We start from the raw sequence: 17562 nt of genomic DNA, 5'->3' as shown, positions 1-17562 counted from the left end.
GAGGTTTGATTGCATATAGTTTCCCTGTCTGTACTCTGGCCCCCAGCAGTTTGTTCTTTATGCAACAGCGAAGAGTGATCATAAATAAGCTTATCTCACTCTCCGGTTTGAAAGCTACTAAACATCTTTCACTGCAATTAGAATAAAATTCAAACTCTTCAGCACAGCCTACACACAAGGCCCTAAATAATGTAAATGACTGGACTCACGCCCAGTTCTCCTGTCAGTCTCCTCAATCACCATCCCCCAGCCTCGATGGCCTTCCTTGGCACACCCACAGCTCATTCCTACCTCAAGGACTTTGACTTGCCATTGCTCATGCGACCGATTGCTTACCATCACTCAGGATCTCATTCAAAACGTAATTCCTGGAAAAGGTCCTTCCTGACCATCGAGCGAGAGGAGCTTGCTGCACCCCTTCTCTGCTCACAGCTGTGGATCTCCAAGTGTGGTGTGGTCTTCAGACCAGAAGTGTCAGTATCACCTGCAAGCGTTTCACTTTGTGTTGTGTTTTCTCTGGAAATGCAGAGTCTTAGGCCCCACCACAGACCCACTGAAGGAAAAGCTACATTTTAACCAGGCCCCAAGGTGATTGCACTTTAAAAATTTCAGAAGCACTGATCTAGAGCTTCCCCTTCTAATTTTCCTGTGTGTGTGTTACAAGGTGTGTCCATTGCTGCAGGTAATCGGGCATTTGTTTACCTGTTTATTATTTCTCTTCCCTAAATAGAATTTAAGGTCCACAAGGGCATCACCTTGTCTGGCTCATTCACTTCTGGATCCCCAGCACCTAGCACACAGTACATGCTCAATAAGTATTTAGATGAGTGAAAGAATAAATGAATATAATGGAAATTATTTTATGTTCTTTGAAATGTATAACTGAAGGCTGGGTGTGATAGCTCAGCCTGTAATCCCAGCACTTTGGGAGGCCAAGGTGGGAGGATTGCTTGAGTCCAGTACTTCGAGACCAGCCTTGGCACATGGCAAAGCCCCAATTCTACAAAAAATACAAAAAAAAAAAAACAGGATTGTATAATTGTACAATAAAAATCTTCATGGTGGCTGGGCACATTGGCTCACACCTGTAATCCTAGCACTTTGGGAGGCCAAGGCGGGCAGATCACAAGGTCAGGAGATTGAGACCATCCTGGCTAACATGGCGAAACCCTGTCTCTACTAAAAAAAAATACAGAAAATTAGCCGGGCGTGGTGGCAGGTGTCTGTAGTCCCAGCTACTCTGGAGGCTGATGCAGGAGAATGGCATGAACCCGGGAGGCAGAGCTTGCAGTGAGCCGAGACTGTCCACTGCACTCTAGCCTGGGTGACAGAGCAAGACTCCGTCTCAAAAAAAATGATAATAATAATAATAATATTCATGGCTTTCACTTGTTTGTAAAATTGGGGTGATTTTTCTCTCCCAACATCACAGTTATGCAGGGGTTTCATTCTATATCTTGGGCATCGAGTGCCATTAAACTATTGTGGTCCATGGAGAATCACTTATTTATCCTTGCTTTGGGGCAGTTTGTCTTCAGAACCAAAGTTTAGATTTTATTTAGAGTGTTTCTCTACTGACTTAACACCATAGCTTGTTATTTTTTTTTTTAGTATTTAAGAAGCACTCTCATTCAATCCAGAGTTAACATTATCTTTAAAGGTTTTGTTATTCACAATGAATGTTAGCTTGTTATTTGTATCAAGTTTTATCAAATCAGTATTAACAATTTAAAAAAAGAAAATCAGGTTTTAAAAATATTAAGTCAAATCCAAGATTTAAAGTTAAATTGAAAATAAAAACTGATAAGGCATATAATGTATCCAGTTTTTTACTTCTGAGATAGGATTCCAGAAAAGACCTACAGTTTCTGATATTGTCCTGCATTTTTTTTTGAAGTGGAGTTTTGCTCTTGTTGCCCAGGCTGGAGTGCAGTGGTGCAATCTCGGCTCACTGCAACCTCTGCCTCCTGGGTTCAAGCGATTCTCCTGCCTCAGCCTCCCAAGTAGCTGGGATTACAGGCGCACGCTACCATTCCTGGCTAATTTTTTATATTTTGAGTAGAGACAGGGGTTTCACCATGTTGGCCAGCCTGGTCTCAAACTCTTGACCATGTGATCTGCTCACCTCAGCCTCCCAAGGTGCTAGGATTACAGGCGTGAGTCACAGGCATGGCCCTACATGTAAAAAATACATTCCCAGTATATTTCTTAATGCATATCCTGGTGAAATTTGTGAAGAAACAACTTTTCAATCTATATTCTTTGAGTGAATAAATAGCACCCCTTATATCTATGGCTTTCAACTGGGGGCAGTTGTGTCCCAGCGGATGTTTGGCAATGGCTGTGACCACATTTTTGGTAGTCACACCTGGGGTGGAGGAGTACTGGCAGCATCTAGTTGGGGGATCCCCAGGGTACTGTTAGTTATGTAATGCAGAGAACACCCCACAGCACAAAGAATTCTCTAGCCCAAAATATCAGTGGTCCACTGTTAAGAGACCTTGGCTTAAACATAGAGAAGTCTCCTTCTGCAAAGTCTAATGCCATTGGAAAACAAATACTTTACCCTACCTTCTGGAGAACAGAATATATAGAAATTGGCAACTGAGAGATTCAGATGGGTATACTGGCACCTTTAGATATGTTCATTTTAGATGATTATTTCTAATCAGAAATCTAGTGACTGGTCTCCCTCTCTTTGGGGCAAATCACTCTCTCAACACAGGACATTTAAGACATTTGACAACTTAGTTGATTTTAGAATTGGATAACATTCTCAAATAATTATACATTTTTTAAAACAGGGAAATTCAAATATAGGGTTACTGGTTTTCCTTATTTTACAGATGGGGTCGAGGATTTGGTCTTTTGGGTTCCATTTTTGGAAAGGATGGTGTATTAAACCAGCCAAAAAGTGTCTTTGGACTTATATTTTATATATTACAGTTATTGCTTGGTAAGCATTTATCAATATAAAAATAAGTTTGTTATATTCCATTTAATAGTTTGTGTCTTTGCCCTGAAGTGTCTTGATGTTAAATAAAAGCATGTGTTATTTATAGAACCACTAGTGTGTACAACATTTTTGTGTTGTGAAAACTTGATTCACCAAGATTTTTATTATATTAATGTTGAATTTATGTCAATTACTGTTTAATCATGGAGAGCAGTATCTCATGATGTCCAGAAAAACCAGTCCCATTCCAGGAAATTATCACTTCCATTTTCCCTGTAAATGTTTTTCCTTATTTTATAGACTCTGTAGCCTTGAAAAATATCATATATATATATTTTTTTTTGTTTGTTTGTTTGTTTTTTGAGACGGAGTCTCACTCTGTTGCCCGGGCTGGAGTGCAGTGGTGCTATCTCAGCTCACTGCAAGCTCTGCCTCCCAGGTTCAAGCCATTCTCCTGCCTCAGCCTCCTGAGTAGCTGGGACTACAGGCACCCGCCACGACACCCGGCTAATTTTTTTTTGTATTTTTAGTAGAGACGGGGGTTCACCGTGTTAGGATGGTCTGGATCTCCTGACCTCGCGATCCACCCTCCTCGGCCTCCCAAAGTGCTGGGATTACAAGCGTGAGCCATCGTACCCGGCTGAAAAATATCATATATTAAGGGGACATTAACAAGAAACCATATTCATAATCCCATCACCTTTATATATTCATTAATTCTACAGCCTTCTGCTTTAAAAAATCATTTGGGGGCTGGGTGCGGTGGCTCACACCTGTAATCCCAGCACTTTGGGAGGCCGAGGTTGGTGGATCACCTGAGGTTGGGAGTTCGAGACCAGCCTGACCAACATAAAGAAAACCCGTCTCTACTAAAAATACTGAAAAGGTGGCCTGCCCCTCCACACCTGTGGGTATTTCTTGTCAGGTGGGATGAGAGACTGAGAAAAGAAATAAGACACAGAGACAAAGTATAGAGAAAAAAAAGTAGGCCCAGGGGACTGGTGTTCAGCATATGGAGGACCTACACTGGCACCGGTCTCTGAGTTTTCTTAGTATTTATTACTATTTTTACTATTTTAGTGAGAGGAATGTGGCAGGAGAGCAGGGTGATAGTGGAGCGAAGGTCAGCAAGAAAATGTGAGTAAAGGAATCTGTGTCACAAATAAGTTTAAGGGAAGGCACTATGTCTGGATGTGTACGTAGGCCAGATTTATGCTTTTTTCCACCCAAACATCTCAGTGGAGTAAAGAATAACAAAGCAGCATTGCTGCCAACATGTCTCACTTCCTGCCACAGGGTGCTTTCTCTCCTATCTCAGAATTGAACAAATGTACAATCAGGTTTTATACCGAGACATTCCATTCCCAGAGGCAGGCAGGAGACAGAGGCCTTCCTCTTATTTCAACTGCAAGAGGCCTTCCTCTTTTACTAATCCACCTCAGCACAGACAATTCATGGGTGGCAGGCTGGGGGACGGTCAGGTCTTTCCCATCCCATGAGGCCATACTTCAGATGATCACATGGGCAGAAACCTTGGACAATACCAGGCTTTCCAGGGCAGAGGTCCCTGCGGCTTTCTGCAGTGCATTGTGCCCCTGGTTTATTGAGACGGGAGAATGGTGATGACTCTTACCAAGCATACTGCCTGTAAACATTTTGTTAACAAGGCACATCCTGCACAGCCCTAGATCCCTTAAACCTTGATTCCATACAACACATGTTTTTGTGAGCACAAGGTTGGGGCAAAGTTACAGATTAACAGCATCTCAGGGCAAAGCAATTGTTCAGGGTACAGGTCAAAATGGAGTTTCTTGTGTCTTCCTTTTCTACATAGACACAGTAACAGTCTGATCTCTCTTTCTTTTGCCTTCATATTCCCCTTTTCTTTTTGACAAAACCGCCTTAGTCATTATGGCCTGTTTTTGTTGGTTGTTGTCTTTTTGGAGCTGTTAGATACACCTGTAGACTAACAACAGACAGAACAGGCATACAAGGTTTAATACAAAATTTACAATAGTGGAACTTTTGATAGTTTAACCCAAGTGATGAGGTTAAGATTTGTGAGGCCATCAACAGCTTTTACAATTGTCTTAGTTTTTGGTACCAAATTTAAATGGGCTTTTGATGCCTTAAAAATTTGTTTTTTTAATTTCGAAATATTTAAAGTAAGATTATTTTTTCTTTTTTGTAGATGGCATTTAACCACGTCCCATTGATGTTCAGACTCATTATAGGCTCGGGGTGTAATACAAAAATCTGACATATTTCAGTCACACTGTAACTGAAAAAGATATTTCAAGCTTATGAGCCTATCTGTCATTTAAATGACAGTTTGTCTAAGATTATTAATTTGGTTTGCCAATTTTTGATCTATTTGGGTCTGAGAATTCCACAATTTTGAGGAATTCTTTTGTCAATTATTTACATATTCTGCAGTTTGAACAGAGGAGTGTAAAGCAATTCCAGCAGCCGCAGCAGTAGCTGTGACTGCAATAAGACCCATAATCACTGTAATTAAAGTAAAAATGAATTTTTGGATCTAGTTAGAACTTTTTTTTAATACTTTTGTTAAAATATGGACAGATGGGGAAGACTGTCATGGTCGGTCTATGGACACAGGGATCCACACGCTCTCTCTTGCCCTCACTAGCAGAATACGGTGCTGCCAATTAAAAGTTGAATCAATGCAAGCAAACAATCTACAATTTTCACAGGTTATAGTTTGGGAATCTGGTTTAATAACTATGTTTTTTACAACTAGTATATAAGGGGGTTTTACATAACTTTGTAAAGGAATTGTTAAATTGGAATTTAGGTTGATAGTACAATATGGCTTATGACTTTTTTGTTTTATAGCTTGATTTCCAGACCAAATTTTAATGTGGTGCAAAGCCACAGTAAGTTTTTGTAATTTTGGATGTTTAGGACTAGCAACAGGACTAACTAACTTTGGTTGAGGTGATGAAATTCTCTTTTTACCCCATTTTTATGGATAGGGTGATTTTAACCTTTTATAAACCTGGTCTTGCCTTTTAGTTAAATCACTATTAGAGGTTGGATCAGTGGGCCAGACGGATGGGGCCTGTGAACATGAGTGAGTCTGGCCTGTACAATTATAATATAATTGGCCTCAAGGGGCCCAGTTTATAATAGTTTTGAATTTATTATTTTGTAATACCACCACAGTATCAGTCACACATTTTTTCCAAACTAAGACTTTTGGGCCTTTTGATTTTTTGGGAATTTCTTGGGGCAAGTCTTCCCCTTACACCTAAATTTTAATGATCTTTGATAAGAAGAGTCCTGTAAATTATTTATCTGTGGCTCGAGTGACATTTCACTTACCATGTGATAAGTAAATCTACTGGTGGCACTGACAGTAGGTACTTCTACCCACCAATTTTGGGCTGTAGACATTAAGCATCCTGGTGCCTTTTCTAGGCAAATAGGGGGATAATAATACCCAATGGAAATATTTATTATTATTTCTTTTTTTTTTAGATTGGGCAGGGCAATGATCATCTGTGGGGCCTGGTACCCATGCACTATTATTAACATATCCTTTAATAGGATGATTTATCCATGTGACTGCCCGAATTAAGGGCAGGAAAGGCACACAGGCCCAGTAAGTATAATTAGCTGCAGCTGTTTCTGCAGACATGGGGAGACTTACCACCATTGATACAATTATCAAAGCTGTAACCAGTATATTTTCTAGAGTTTGTGTTACCCTTGTTTTTTTTAGGCTTTTTTTAGCTAACTGTGTCAGCTTCTTTAGTGAACCCCAGGTCGGCCGCTCCGCTTTTTTGGTGGATGACAGCTTTATCTGTTTTTTTGATATTACCATTTTGTTTACTTGGTGAGTCGATGATGCTTGATTGCAGGTATTTTGTTTTTGCAGAGGTGCTTTTTTTTTGCATCTTCGATGGGTTTATTGTAGAACTTTAAATGCCTAGTGGGTATTCAAACAGGAAGCTGATTTTTTTCTGGTGAAACACAAGTAAACCCTCTCCCCCATGTTATTATCTTTTTTATTTTTTATGTCTTATTTTTGTTGTTTTTTCACCAAATCAGTTTTTTTCAGTAAAATGTTGTTTTGTAGAAGTAGTGGTCTGATTTTTATAAATGTTTAAAAAATTTAAAGTATAGAGTGCTAGATTAAGTTGTATTTGGGGAGTGTTATACTCCTTACTATTTTTTTGTTGTTCATTTAACTAATTGAGTTTTGAGTGTTCTATTAGTTCTTTTAATTATGGGAATTACAAGGGATTCCTGCTGTATGTGTAATTTTTCACTGATTTAAGAATTTTTGAAATGTTTTACTATAGTATCCTGGCCCATTATCTGTTTTAAATTTTTTTGGAACTTCTATGACAGTAAAACAAGATAATAAATGTTTATTAACATAGGAAGTACTTTTTTTGGTCTGGCAAGTTGTCCATACAAAATGTGAATAAGCATCAACTGCCACATGGACAAATGACAATTTTTCAAATGAAGGTACATGTGTGACATTCATTTGCCATAACGTATTAGGACATAGACCTCTGGGATTAACTACTGCCTCTTGAGTGGTCAGGTGTAGGACTTGACACTGCGTGCAGTGTTGTACAATATTTTTTGCCTGTTTCCATGTGATATCAAATTTGTTTTTTAGTCCTCTTGTATTCACATGAGTTAAGGCATGAAGTTCTCATGCTTTTATTAATGCAGATGATACTAGCAAGGCAGCTCGTTTGTTTTAGTTAAAGGCCCTGGTAAATTAGTATGTGCTCAAATATGAATAATATAAAATGGGAAATTTCTTTTTTCTACAGTTTGTTGTCACAAATTAAACAGCTGGTTTAACTGATCATCCATACTATATTTGATCAGCGCTGTCTCAACATCCTTTGTAGCCTGTACTACATATGCAGAATCTGATACAATGTTAATAGGCTGATTAAAATCTTGTAACACTGAAATGATAGTAACCAACTCCACTCTTTGAGCTGAGTGATATTGAGTTTCAATGACTCATTCTTTTAGCCCAGTATAAGCAACTTTTCCATTGCTGGAACCATCAGTAAACACCATCAGAACATTTTTTAAAGGTTTATGTCAATTTTAGGTAAAATCCAAGTAGTCAATTTTAAAAACTGGAAGATTTTTGATTTTGGGGGATGATTATCAATAATTTCCACAAAATTAGTAAGACCAATCTGCCATGCACCAGAATTGATAAAGGCTTGTTTAACCTGTTCCTTGCTTAAAGGAACAATGATTTTATTGGGGTCACTTCCACACAATTTTACTATTTGTAGTCTTGCCTGACCAATTAATGTAGCCATTTGATCTAAATACAATGTAAAAGTCTTAATTGTACTGTGAGGAAGGAATGACCACTCCACAAGATCTGTATTTTGAACAATAATGTCTGTTGGAGAATGTGTAGTAGCAAAAATCAAAAGTTGGAGTCGGGCTAAGTGAAAGTGATCTATTTTATTTACTTGTGCTGACTGAATTTTTTTTTAACTAATTTAATTTTTTTAGTTGCCTGTGGAGTTGATGTTCTTTCACTATTTAATTTTGGATCCCCTCTCGAGATAAAGAACAAATTTGATATGGCATAAGTAGGGATGTCTAGAGTTGGCCAAATCCAATTAATATCTCCTAGCAATTTTTGAAAGTCATTTAATGTTTTTAATGTCTTTTTAATTTTTATTTTTTGTGGTTTAATTTTCCTTTCCTTTACCTGTATTTCCAAATAATGAAAAGGAGTAGAGGTCTGAATCTTATCAGATGCTATTGTCAGTCCTGTGTATGTAACCTCTGTCTGTAGAAATGTGTAACAGTCAATTAATTTGTCTCTCGTTTTTGTAGCACACAAAATATCATCAACATAATGAATTATATAACAGTCTGAAAATTTGTCTCTAACTGGTTGAAGAGTTTGAGCTACAAAAGTCTGACAAATAGTTGGACTGTTAAGCATTTCCTGAGGCAACACTTTTCACTGAAACCTGGTGGCTGGTTCTTTATTATTTATGGCTGGTAGAGTAAAAGCAAATTTTTCAAAATCCTGTTTTGCCAGAGGAATGGTAAAAAAGGAATTCTTTAGATCAATTATATTAAAGGCCAATCTTTGGGGATCATGGCCAGAGAGGGCAATCCGGGTTGGAGAGCCCCCCATTGGTTGAATTATGGCATTAACGGCTCTTAAGTCGGTCAGCATGCGCCATCTGCTGGATTTTTTTTTAATTACAAACACTGGAGAATTCTAAGGAGAGAAAAGTGGGTGAAACATGTCCTTTTTAAAATAGTTTCTAACTATTTTATGTAGCGCCCCAACTTTTTCTTAGGGAGCGGCCACTGTTTGACCCAGACAGGATGCTGCAGGGTGAGTCTGAATTGTTCCCTCACCATAGTGAACTGTAGGTTGGGCAATAATGGGCACCGCAAGCTGAGTTGCAGCGAGCCTAGTTTCAGGTTCCCTCCCCAAACAGTCACTCAGCTGAGAAGGAAGTGGCCATTGTGGTTTTAGCCCCAATGGCTCCGATGATTTTGGACCTTTTCTCCCGAATTTTAATGTTTTAGGATAGATTACCTCCTGTAATTGATTGTAGTCAATGTTTTGTGTTGACAGAGCCATTGCAGAATCTGCTACATATTTACAATGTGAACTTTCCGTTCCTTTCTGGGATTCTGTTCCTGCCTCTTCTTTACAATCTATTACAGAGCTTTCAGGGGCATCAGAAACTGAAATGCTCTCTTCTTCTATTGAAACGGTTTTAAAGTTGCTTTAATAATGGCCCTATCATTCCATACTGTAAGTGGGGTGATTTTACCTTTCCTAATTGTTTGTTTTAATTTTTTTTGCCAATTTTTTCCCAATCTTTTAGATCTAAAGTTCCCTGTTCTGGAAACCATGGGCAGAATTGTTCTGTTGTTTGAAATAGCATAATTAAATTTTCTGTAGAAGCTCTAACTCCCCCTCTTCTTAAGAGAATTTTAATGAAGCTGAGATGAGACATATTTACTTTCAGTTTGTCCCATTGTTACCCTGGGTTCCTCCGAGCACACAAGCTTACCACAAGGCTGACCATGGATGTACTTGGGAATCTCTCATCGACTGTCTTCAATGCTTACATTCTTAGCATACCTTCACCCTAGAGAAAGGCCCCACATTGGGCACCAGATGAAGGGGTGGCCTGCCCCTCCAAACCTGTGGGTATTTCTCATCAGGTGGGATGAGAGACTGAGAAAAGAAATAAGACAGAGACAAAGTATAGAGAAAGAAAAGTGGGCCCAGGGGACTGGTGCTCAGCATACAGAGGACTGCACCGGCACCGGTCTCTGATTTCCCTTAGTATTTATTGATTACTATTTTCACTATCTCAGCAAGAGGAATGTGGCAGGAGAGCAGGGTGATAGTGGAGAGAAGGTCAGCAAGAAAACATGTGAGCAAAGGAATCTCCATCACAAATAAGTTCAAGGGAATGTACTATGCCTGGATGTAAATGTATGTGGGATTTATACTTCTCTCCACCCAAACATCTCAGTGGAGTAAAGAATAACAAAGCAGCATTGCTGCCAACATGTCTCACTTCCTGCCACAGGGTGCTTTCTCTCCTATCTCAGAATTGAACAAATGTACTATTGGGTTTTATACTGAGACATTCTGTTCCCAGGGGGAGGCAGGAGACAGAGGCCTTCCTCTTATTTCAACTGCAAGAGGCCTTCCTCTTTTACTAATCCACCTCAGCACAGACCCTTCATGGGTGGCAGGCTGGGGGACGGTCAGGTCTTTCCCATCCCACGAGGCCATACTTCAGATGATCACATGGGGAAAAACCTTGGACAATACCAGGCTTTCCAGGGCAGAAGTCCCTGTGGCTTTCCGCAGTGCATTGTGCCCCTGGTTTATCAAGACTGGAAAATGGCGATGACTTTTACCAAGCATACCACCTGTAAACATTTGTTAACAAGGCACATCCTCACAGCCCTAGATCCCTTAAACCTTGATTCCACACAACACATGTTTCTGTGAGCACAAGGTTGGGGCAAAGTTACAGATTAACAGCATCTCAGGGCAAAGCAATTGTTCAGGGTACAGGTCAAAATGGAGTTTCTTATGTCTTCCCTTTCTACATAGACACAATAACAGTCTGATCTTTCTTTCTTTTCCCTACAAATACAAAATTAGCTGGGTGTAGTGGCACATGCCTGTAATCCCAGCTACTCGGGAGGCTGAGTCCAGAGAATCACTTGAACCCAGGAGACGGAGGGTATAGTGAGCTGAGATTGTGCCATTGCACTCCAGTCTGGGCAACAAGAGTGAAACTCCATCTCAAAAATAGTAATAATAATTTGGGGCCAGGTGTGGTGGCTCACGCCTGTAATTCTAGCACTTTGGGAGGCTGAGAAGGGCAAATCACTTGAACCCAGGAGTTCAAGATGAGCCTGGGCAACATGGTGAGACTCCGTCTCTACAGAAAATACAAAAATTAGCTGGGTGTGGTGGCACACACCTGTTGTCCCAGCTACTTGAAAGGCTGAGATGAGAGAATTGCTTGAGTCCAAGAGATGGAGGTTGCAGGGACCTGAGATCACACCACTGCACTCCAGCCTGGGGGACAGAGCAAGACCCTGTCTCAAAAACTAATAATAATTTAGTGTGAACTTTGTTTCAACATAGTGTTATTTGTCCTAAGTGTTATTGTTAACATCTAGGTTTCCCACCTTTTACTTCTAAATAATGCTGCAGTGATCAACTTTGTTTAAAGACCTCCCGCTCCTTCCTTCTTTGAATTATCTCCACAAAATAAATTTCCAGGCATAGGCTCAAAAGACACAGATATTTTCAATTTTAATCAGTGTTACCAAGTTGCTTTTCTCTCAGTTCTTTGGTTTCCCTGAAGCTCCAGCCATCTTTATTTTTAAAAAGTGTTTTGAAAAATTTCTTTTTTTATTGTAATGATAATCTTCTTTATTATAATGATAATCATTACATTATTCATGTAATGATAATAATTAGAAAAATTGCTAATAGTTACACATTAATACCTATTACTTTAAATTTTACTCTTTTTAATTTCCTTTTATCGCCCATTTAGTTATTGGGATCCTGATAATAGTACATTTTTATATGTGTTACAAACATTTTACACATTCTTTATCCTTTTTTGTTAGTGTTATGGCTTTGTATCGTATTAAGTTTTTATACTTTTAGAGTTAAATCCATCCATTGTTGCCTTTCCATTTTATTTTGCTTTTTTGTAGATCTTGTTGCATACCAGTGCTTTTGTATTTTAATTGTTAATATTCCATTACCTGTCAGCTCTTTTGATTTGGTTCATTAAAAATACATGTAACTCTCCTATCTGAAATTGATTTTTTATGAGGCAAATTGTAAATCTAAATCATCCTCAGTGGTTCTGTCTAGTTTGCCCAGTTCCATATCTATGTATTTATCTTGCAGAAGTACAAAGATGTGCACAAGGATATTCATAGCAGTACAGTGTAAAATAGCAAAAAAAAAAAAAAAAGGAGGTAGCTTAGAAGTAGGTAATGGTTGAATAAATTAGAAAATACTATGAAATACTATGTAGCCATTAAAAGAAAAAGGAGATGTATATTTGTATCCTAGAAAGATAAAGACACCATTTAGTGAAAAAAGTGAATTTTGGTATAATAGGTATAGGATAAACATGTTTGTATACATGCATGTAAATGCATAGAAAAGGGTCTGGTGGTTGGGGAGGAGGGAGAAATTTCACTCTGTATTCTGCATATTTCCATTGTATTGGATTTCCAGAGAAGAATATGAAGTATAAATCCAAATGCAAGGCATTTTCCCCTTAAAGGCAAAGAACCTAAGAAAAGCCTCTGACTAGATTAACTTTTGAAGATAGAGGTGCAACAGCCAAATTTTTGTTTTACCATTAATTTAATGCCATGGTATATACATATTTTAAATCATATTTATTATATGTGTTTTTTCATCTGCATTTTTTGATTTGCATTTAGATGCTTCACGTGCCTTTTAATGTTGGTGTCTTCATGGGAGGCACATTTGAACTAACCTAACAGTTTCCAGAGCACGGCATCTCTACTCCCTTCCAAGCTGTTTGAGCTACAGCATTTTTAATTTAATTTTTTCATAGGTAATCCATTCACATGGTTCAAAAGTTTTAAAAAAGGACCAGGTGCAGTGGCTTGTGCCTATAATTCCAGCATTTTGGGAGGCCAAGATGGGCAGATCACGAGGTCAGGAGTTCAAGACCAACAGGGCCAACACAGTGAATCCCCGTCTCCACCAAAAATACAAAAAACAGCCAGATGTGGTGATGCACACCTGTAATCCCAGCTACTTGGGAGGCTGGGGCAGGAGAATTGCTTGAACCCAGGAGGTGGAGATTGCAGTGAGCTGACATCACACCATTGCACTCCAGCCTGGGCGACAGAGTGAGACTCCTTCAGGAAAAACTATATATGTGTAAAATGTTACACAAAGAAAAATTTGTCCCACCCCTTCCCTTTTTGCCTGGTTTCCACTGCTCCTCAGCCGTGACTGGTAGCTTGTTATTGTTTTAGAGTTTCTTTATGTATATACAAGAAAGCACAAATACACAATCTTAATTTTCCTCCTTTTTAAAATATAAAAGGCAGATGTTATACCCACTGTTCTATCCTACAGCTTGCATTTTCTTTTCTTTTTTTGCTTGATGGATATATTGTGATTTTTTCCATATCAGTTTATTAAATGTCTTCATTCTTTTTTACAGCTGCAGAATAATTCATTGTATAATTGTACCATCATTTATGTAGAGTTACAGCACATTTTAAATTCCACTGGGAATTTTACCCTGAGCAAGCCACAAGTATCCAGTTGCATTACAGTAGTATTTAACGGATAGCTCTTGTTTATAGAGTATTCTAAGTGCTTTAACCCTGCATTACCTCAGCTCATTTAATTGTCCAGCAGTCTTGGAAAGTAGGTATGATTGTTATCCCAGTTTTACAGTTGAGAAAAAAGAAGCATGGAGGAAGAAATAACTTGCCCATATCATTTTGAAATTAACTTTCTTAGATAAAATTGTGACCGCATTAATTTTGAAATGTTAGTTGTTTAGCGTAGGTGAAGTCAGCAAACATTTTCAGTAAAGGGCCTGGCAGAAAATCGTTTAGGCTTTGCCAGTTGCCGCAGCCACTCAACTCTGCCTTCTAGCGTGAAAGCAGTCACAGATATTACATAAATGAATGAGCATGGCTGGGTGCCAATAAAACTTTATTTACTAAAGCAGGTAGCTGGCCAGATTTGCTAGTCCCTGCAATAAGTAATTCAGCAGCACCTTAGTCTTGAAGTGCCCTATGAAAGCATCTAGTCCCGCGGCTGTGCTGCAGCCAGCCCAGAGGCATCTTCTTATTGCTTTTCTTTTTGCCAACAGGGCCCAGGATTTCAGCTCTTTAATTGACTTCTTTAAACCTGCTCCCACCTGTTGTTTTGTTCCTGTTTCTGTTATCCTTATCCATGTGTCGTTGGGTAGGAGGGTAGTTTAACATACTCTGCCTTCTCTGTCCTTGAAAATAAATGCACATATTCTCCATACTGTTGCCAATAGGAAATTAAAAACAATACATGTGAAGATAGAGTCCAGAATTCAGGGGACTTTTTTTCCTTTTTTTATTTTTATTTTTGTTGTTGTTGAGACAGAGTCTCACTCTGTCGCCCAGGCTGGAGTGCAGTGGCGTGATCTCGGCTCACTGCAGGCTCTGCCTCCTGGGTTCACACCATTCTCCTGCCTCAGCCTCCCAAGTAGCTTGGACTACAGGCACCCGCCACCACGCCTGGCTAATTTTTTTGTATTTTTAGTAGAGACAGGGTTTCACCATGTTAGCCAGGATGGTCTCAATCTCCTGACCTCATGGTCTGCTCACCTCGGCCTCCCAAAGTGCTGGGAGTAGAGGCATGAGCCACCGCCCTGGCCACTTTTTTTTTTGAAACAGAGTCTCACTCTGTCACCCAGGCTGGAGTGCAGTGGCGCAATCTGAGCTTGCTGCAACCTCCGCCCCCTGGGTTCAAGTAATTCTCATGCCTCAGCCTCCTCTTTTTTTTTTTTTTTTTTTTTTGATATTTTTTAGTAGAGACTGGGTTTCACCATGTTGGCCAGGCTGGTCTCAAACTCCTGATCTCAAATGATCTGCCTGCCTCAGCCTCCCAAAGTGCTGGGATTACAGGCATGAGCCACCATGCCTGGCTTCAGGTGCCTTTTTGTATTGAGAGCCTGGGTTTAGCACACATGTCCACCATTTTTCTTGATCAGGTTTGACCCACATGCAGCCAATGGGCTAAATATGCTTTCCCTTATCCACCTAACCTCTCATTGTGGATTTTTAATCAATTTGATCTAAACATGGAAAAGCAAATTTTACTTTCCACAGATGAGCAGGATGTAGTGAACGGCCAGAGAATGTTCTAACCAAATGAGTGCAGCTCAGAAGAAAAAGGTTGTGGTCCTTATGTCCCTTTATTCATTTGGTGTCTTGGGGCTGTTGATGTTACAAGTCAGCTTCATTGCTTAATGCAATTGTGAGATTGCATGTTTTCTTTGTGTGCATATTTTCAACTAGGCTAGTTCGTGAAATTAGTAATATTTCACCTGAAAGATTGAGAAATCGAAAACATTGCAGCTATAAAACCGGCATTTGGCCAGGCATGGTGACCCACGCCTGTAATCCCAGCACTTTGGGATGCCGAGGCGGGTGGATCACCTGAGGTTAGGAGTTGGAGACCAGCCTGGCCAACATGGTGAAAGCCCGTCTCTACTAAAAATACAAAAATTAGCCAGGCATGGTGGCACGTGCCTGTAATCCTGGCTACTTGGGAGGCTGAGGCAGGAGAATTGCTTAAACCTGGGAGGTAGAGGTTGCAGTGAGGTGAGATTGTGCCACTGCACTCCAGCCTGGGCAATAGAGTGAGACTCCATCTCAAAAAAAAAAAAACCTCATACCTGGCATTTGATCTGCAGAGTCAACCTGTATAATTTTAACAAAACAGACTAGTATTTCTGTTCTCAATTTTCAGAGTATGGCAGGAAGATCAGTATTCAAACACTGCAGCAAGTCACACGGTGTTAGTCCTTGTCACTCAGAAAGCCTCTCTCCAGCACCAAGGCCTGATTGAGCCTGCGTCTCTTCTCTTACAGGCATGACAGCAAGCGCCGTGGCAGCTTTGATCCTCATGACGTCCTCCATCATGTCAGTCCTGGGGTCCCTGTACCTGGCCTACATTCTGTACTTTGTGCTGAAGGAGTTCTGCATCATCTGCATCGTCACGTACGTGCTGAACTTCCTTCTTCTCATTATCAACTACAAACGACTAGTTTACCTGAGCGAGGCCTGGAAGCGGCAGCTGCAACCCAAGCAGGACTGACGCCCGACAGACTCTGACCTGACAGTCTCAAGCCCCTTTTCCATTCAGTTTTATTTTGCAGCAGGTTTTTATATATTATATGTATATAAAAAACATATATTGCAGCTATAAAACTGGCATTTGGCCAGGCATGGTGGCCCATGCCTGTAATTCCAGGACTTTGGGAGGCCAAGATGGGTGGATCACCTGAGGTTAGGAGTTGGAGACCAGCCTGGCCAACATGGCCAATATATTATATACATATCATATATAATATATGATATATATTATATACATATCATATATAATATATGATATATATTATATACATATCATATATAATATATGATATATATTATATACATATCATATATAATATATGATATATATTATATACATATCATATATAATATATGATATATATTATATACATATCATATATAATATATGATATATATTATATACATATCATATATAATATATGATATATATTATATACATATCATATATAATATATGATATATATTATATACATATCATATATAATATATGATATATATTATATACATATCATATATAATATATGATATATATTATATACATATCATATATAATATATGATATATATTATATACATATCATATATAATATATGATATATATTATATACATATCATATATAATATATGATATATATTATATACATATCATATATAATATATGATATATATTATATACATATCATATATAATATATGATATATATTATATACATATCATATATAATATATGATATATAATATACATATCATATATAATATATGATATATATTATATACATATCATATATAATATATGATATATATTATATACATATCATATATAATATATGATATATATTATATACATATCGTATATAATATATGATATATATTATATACATATCGTATATGATATATATTATATACATATCGTATATGATATATATTATATACATATCGTATATGATATATATTATATACATATCGTATATGATATATATTATATACATATCGTATATGATATATATTATATTCGTATATGATATATATTATAGACATATTATATATAATATATATTATAGACATATTATATATAATGTATTATATATTATAGACATATTATATATAATGTATTATATATTATAGACATATTATATATAATGTATTATATATT

At 38.2% G+C, this 17562-nt stretch overlaps 1 protein-coding gene across 1 annotated transcript in view; it reads left to right on the top strand.

Moving 5' to 3' along the window:
• Positions 1-255: 255 nt before the first annotated feature.
• LOC112134373 (uncharacterized) overlaps positions 256-17562 on the top strand; it is a 49167-nt gene continuing 31860 nt past the window's right edge. Inside the window, exons 1-2 of the mRNA XM_054560126.1 lie at positions 256-451; positions 16144-16273. Of these exons, the coding sequence (XP_054416101.1) occupies positions 256-451; positions 16144-16273 (326 nt within the window). The remainder of the gene's footprint in view (positions 452-16143; positions 16274-17562) is intronic.

Source organism: Pongo abelii, chromosome 6 (genome assembly GCF_028885655.2).
Source record: "Pongo abelii isolate AG06213 chromosome 6, NHGRI_mPonAbe1-v2.0_pri, whole genome shotgun sequence".
Classification (NCBI taxonomy): Eukaryota; Metazoa; Chordata; class Mammalia; order Primates; family Hominidae; genus Pongo; species Pongo abelii.
The sequence above is the reverse complement of the archived record's forward strand: the minus strand, read 5'-3'. Positions and strand labels throughout refer to the sequence as shown.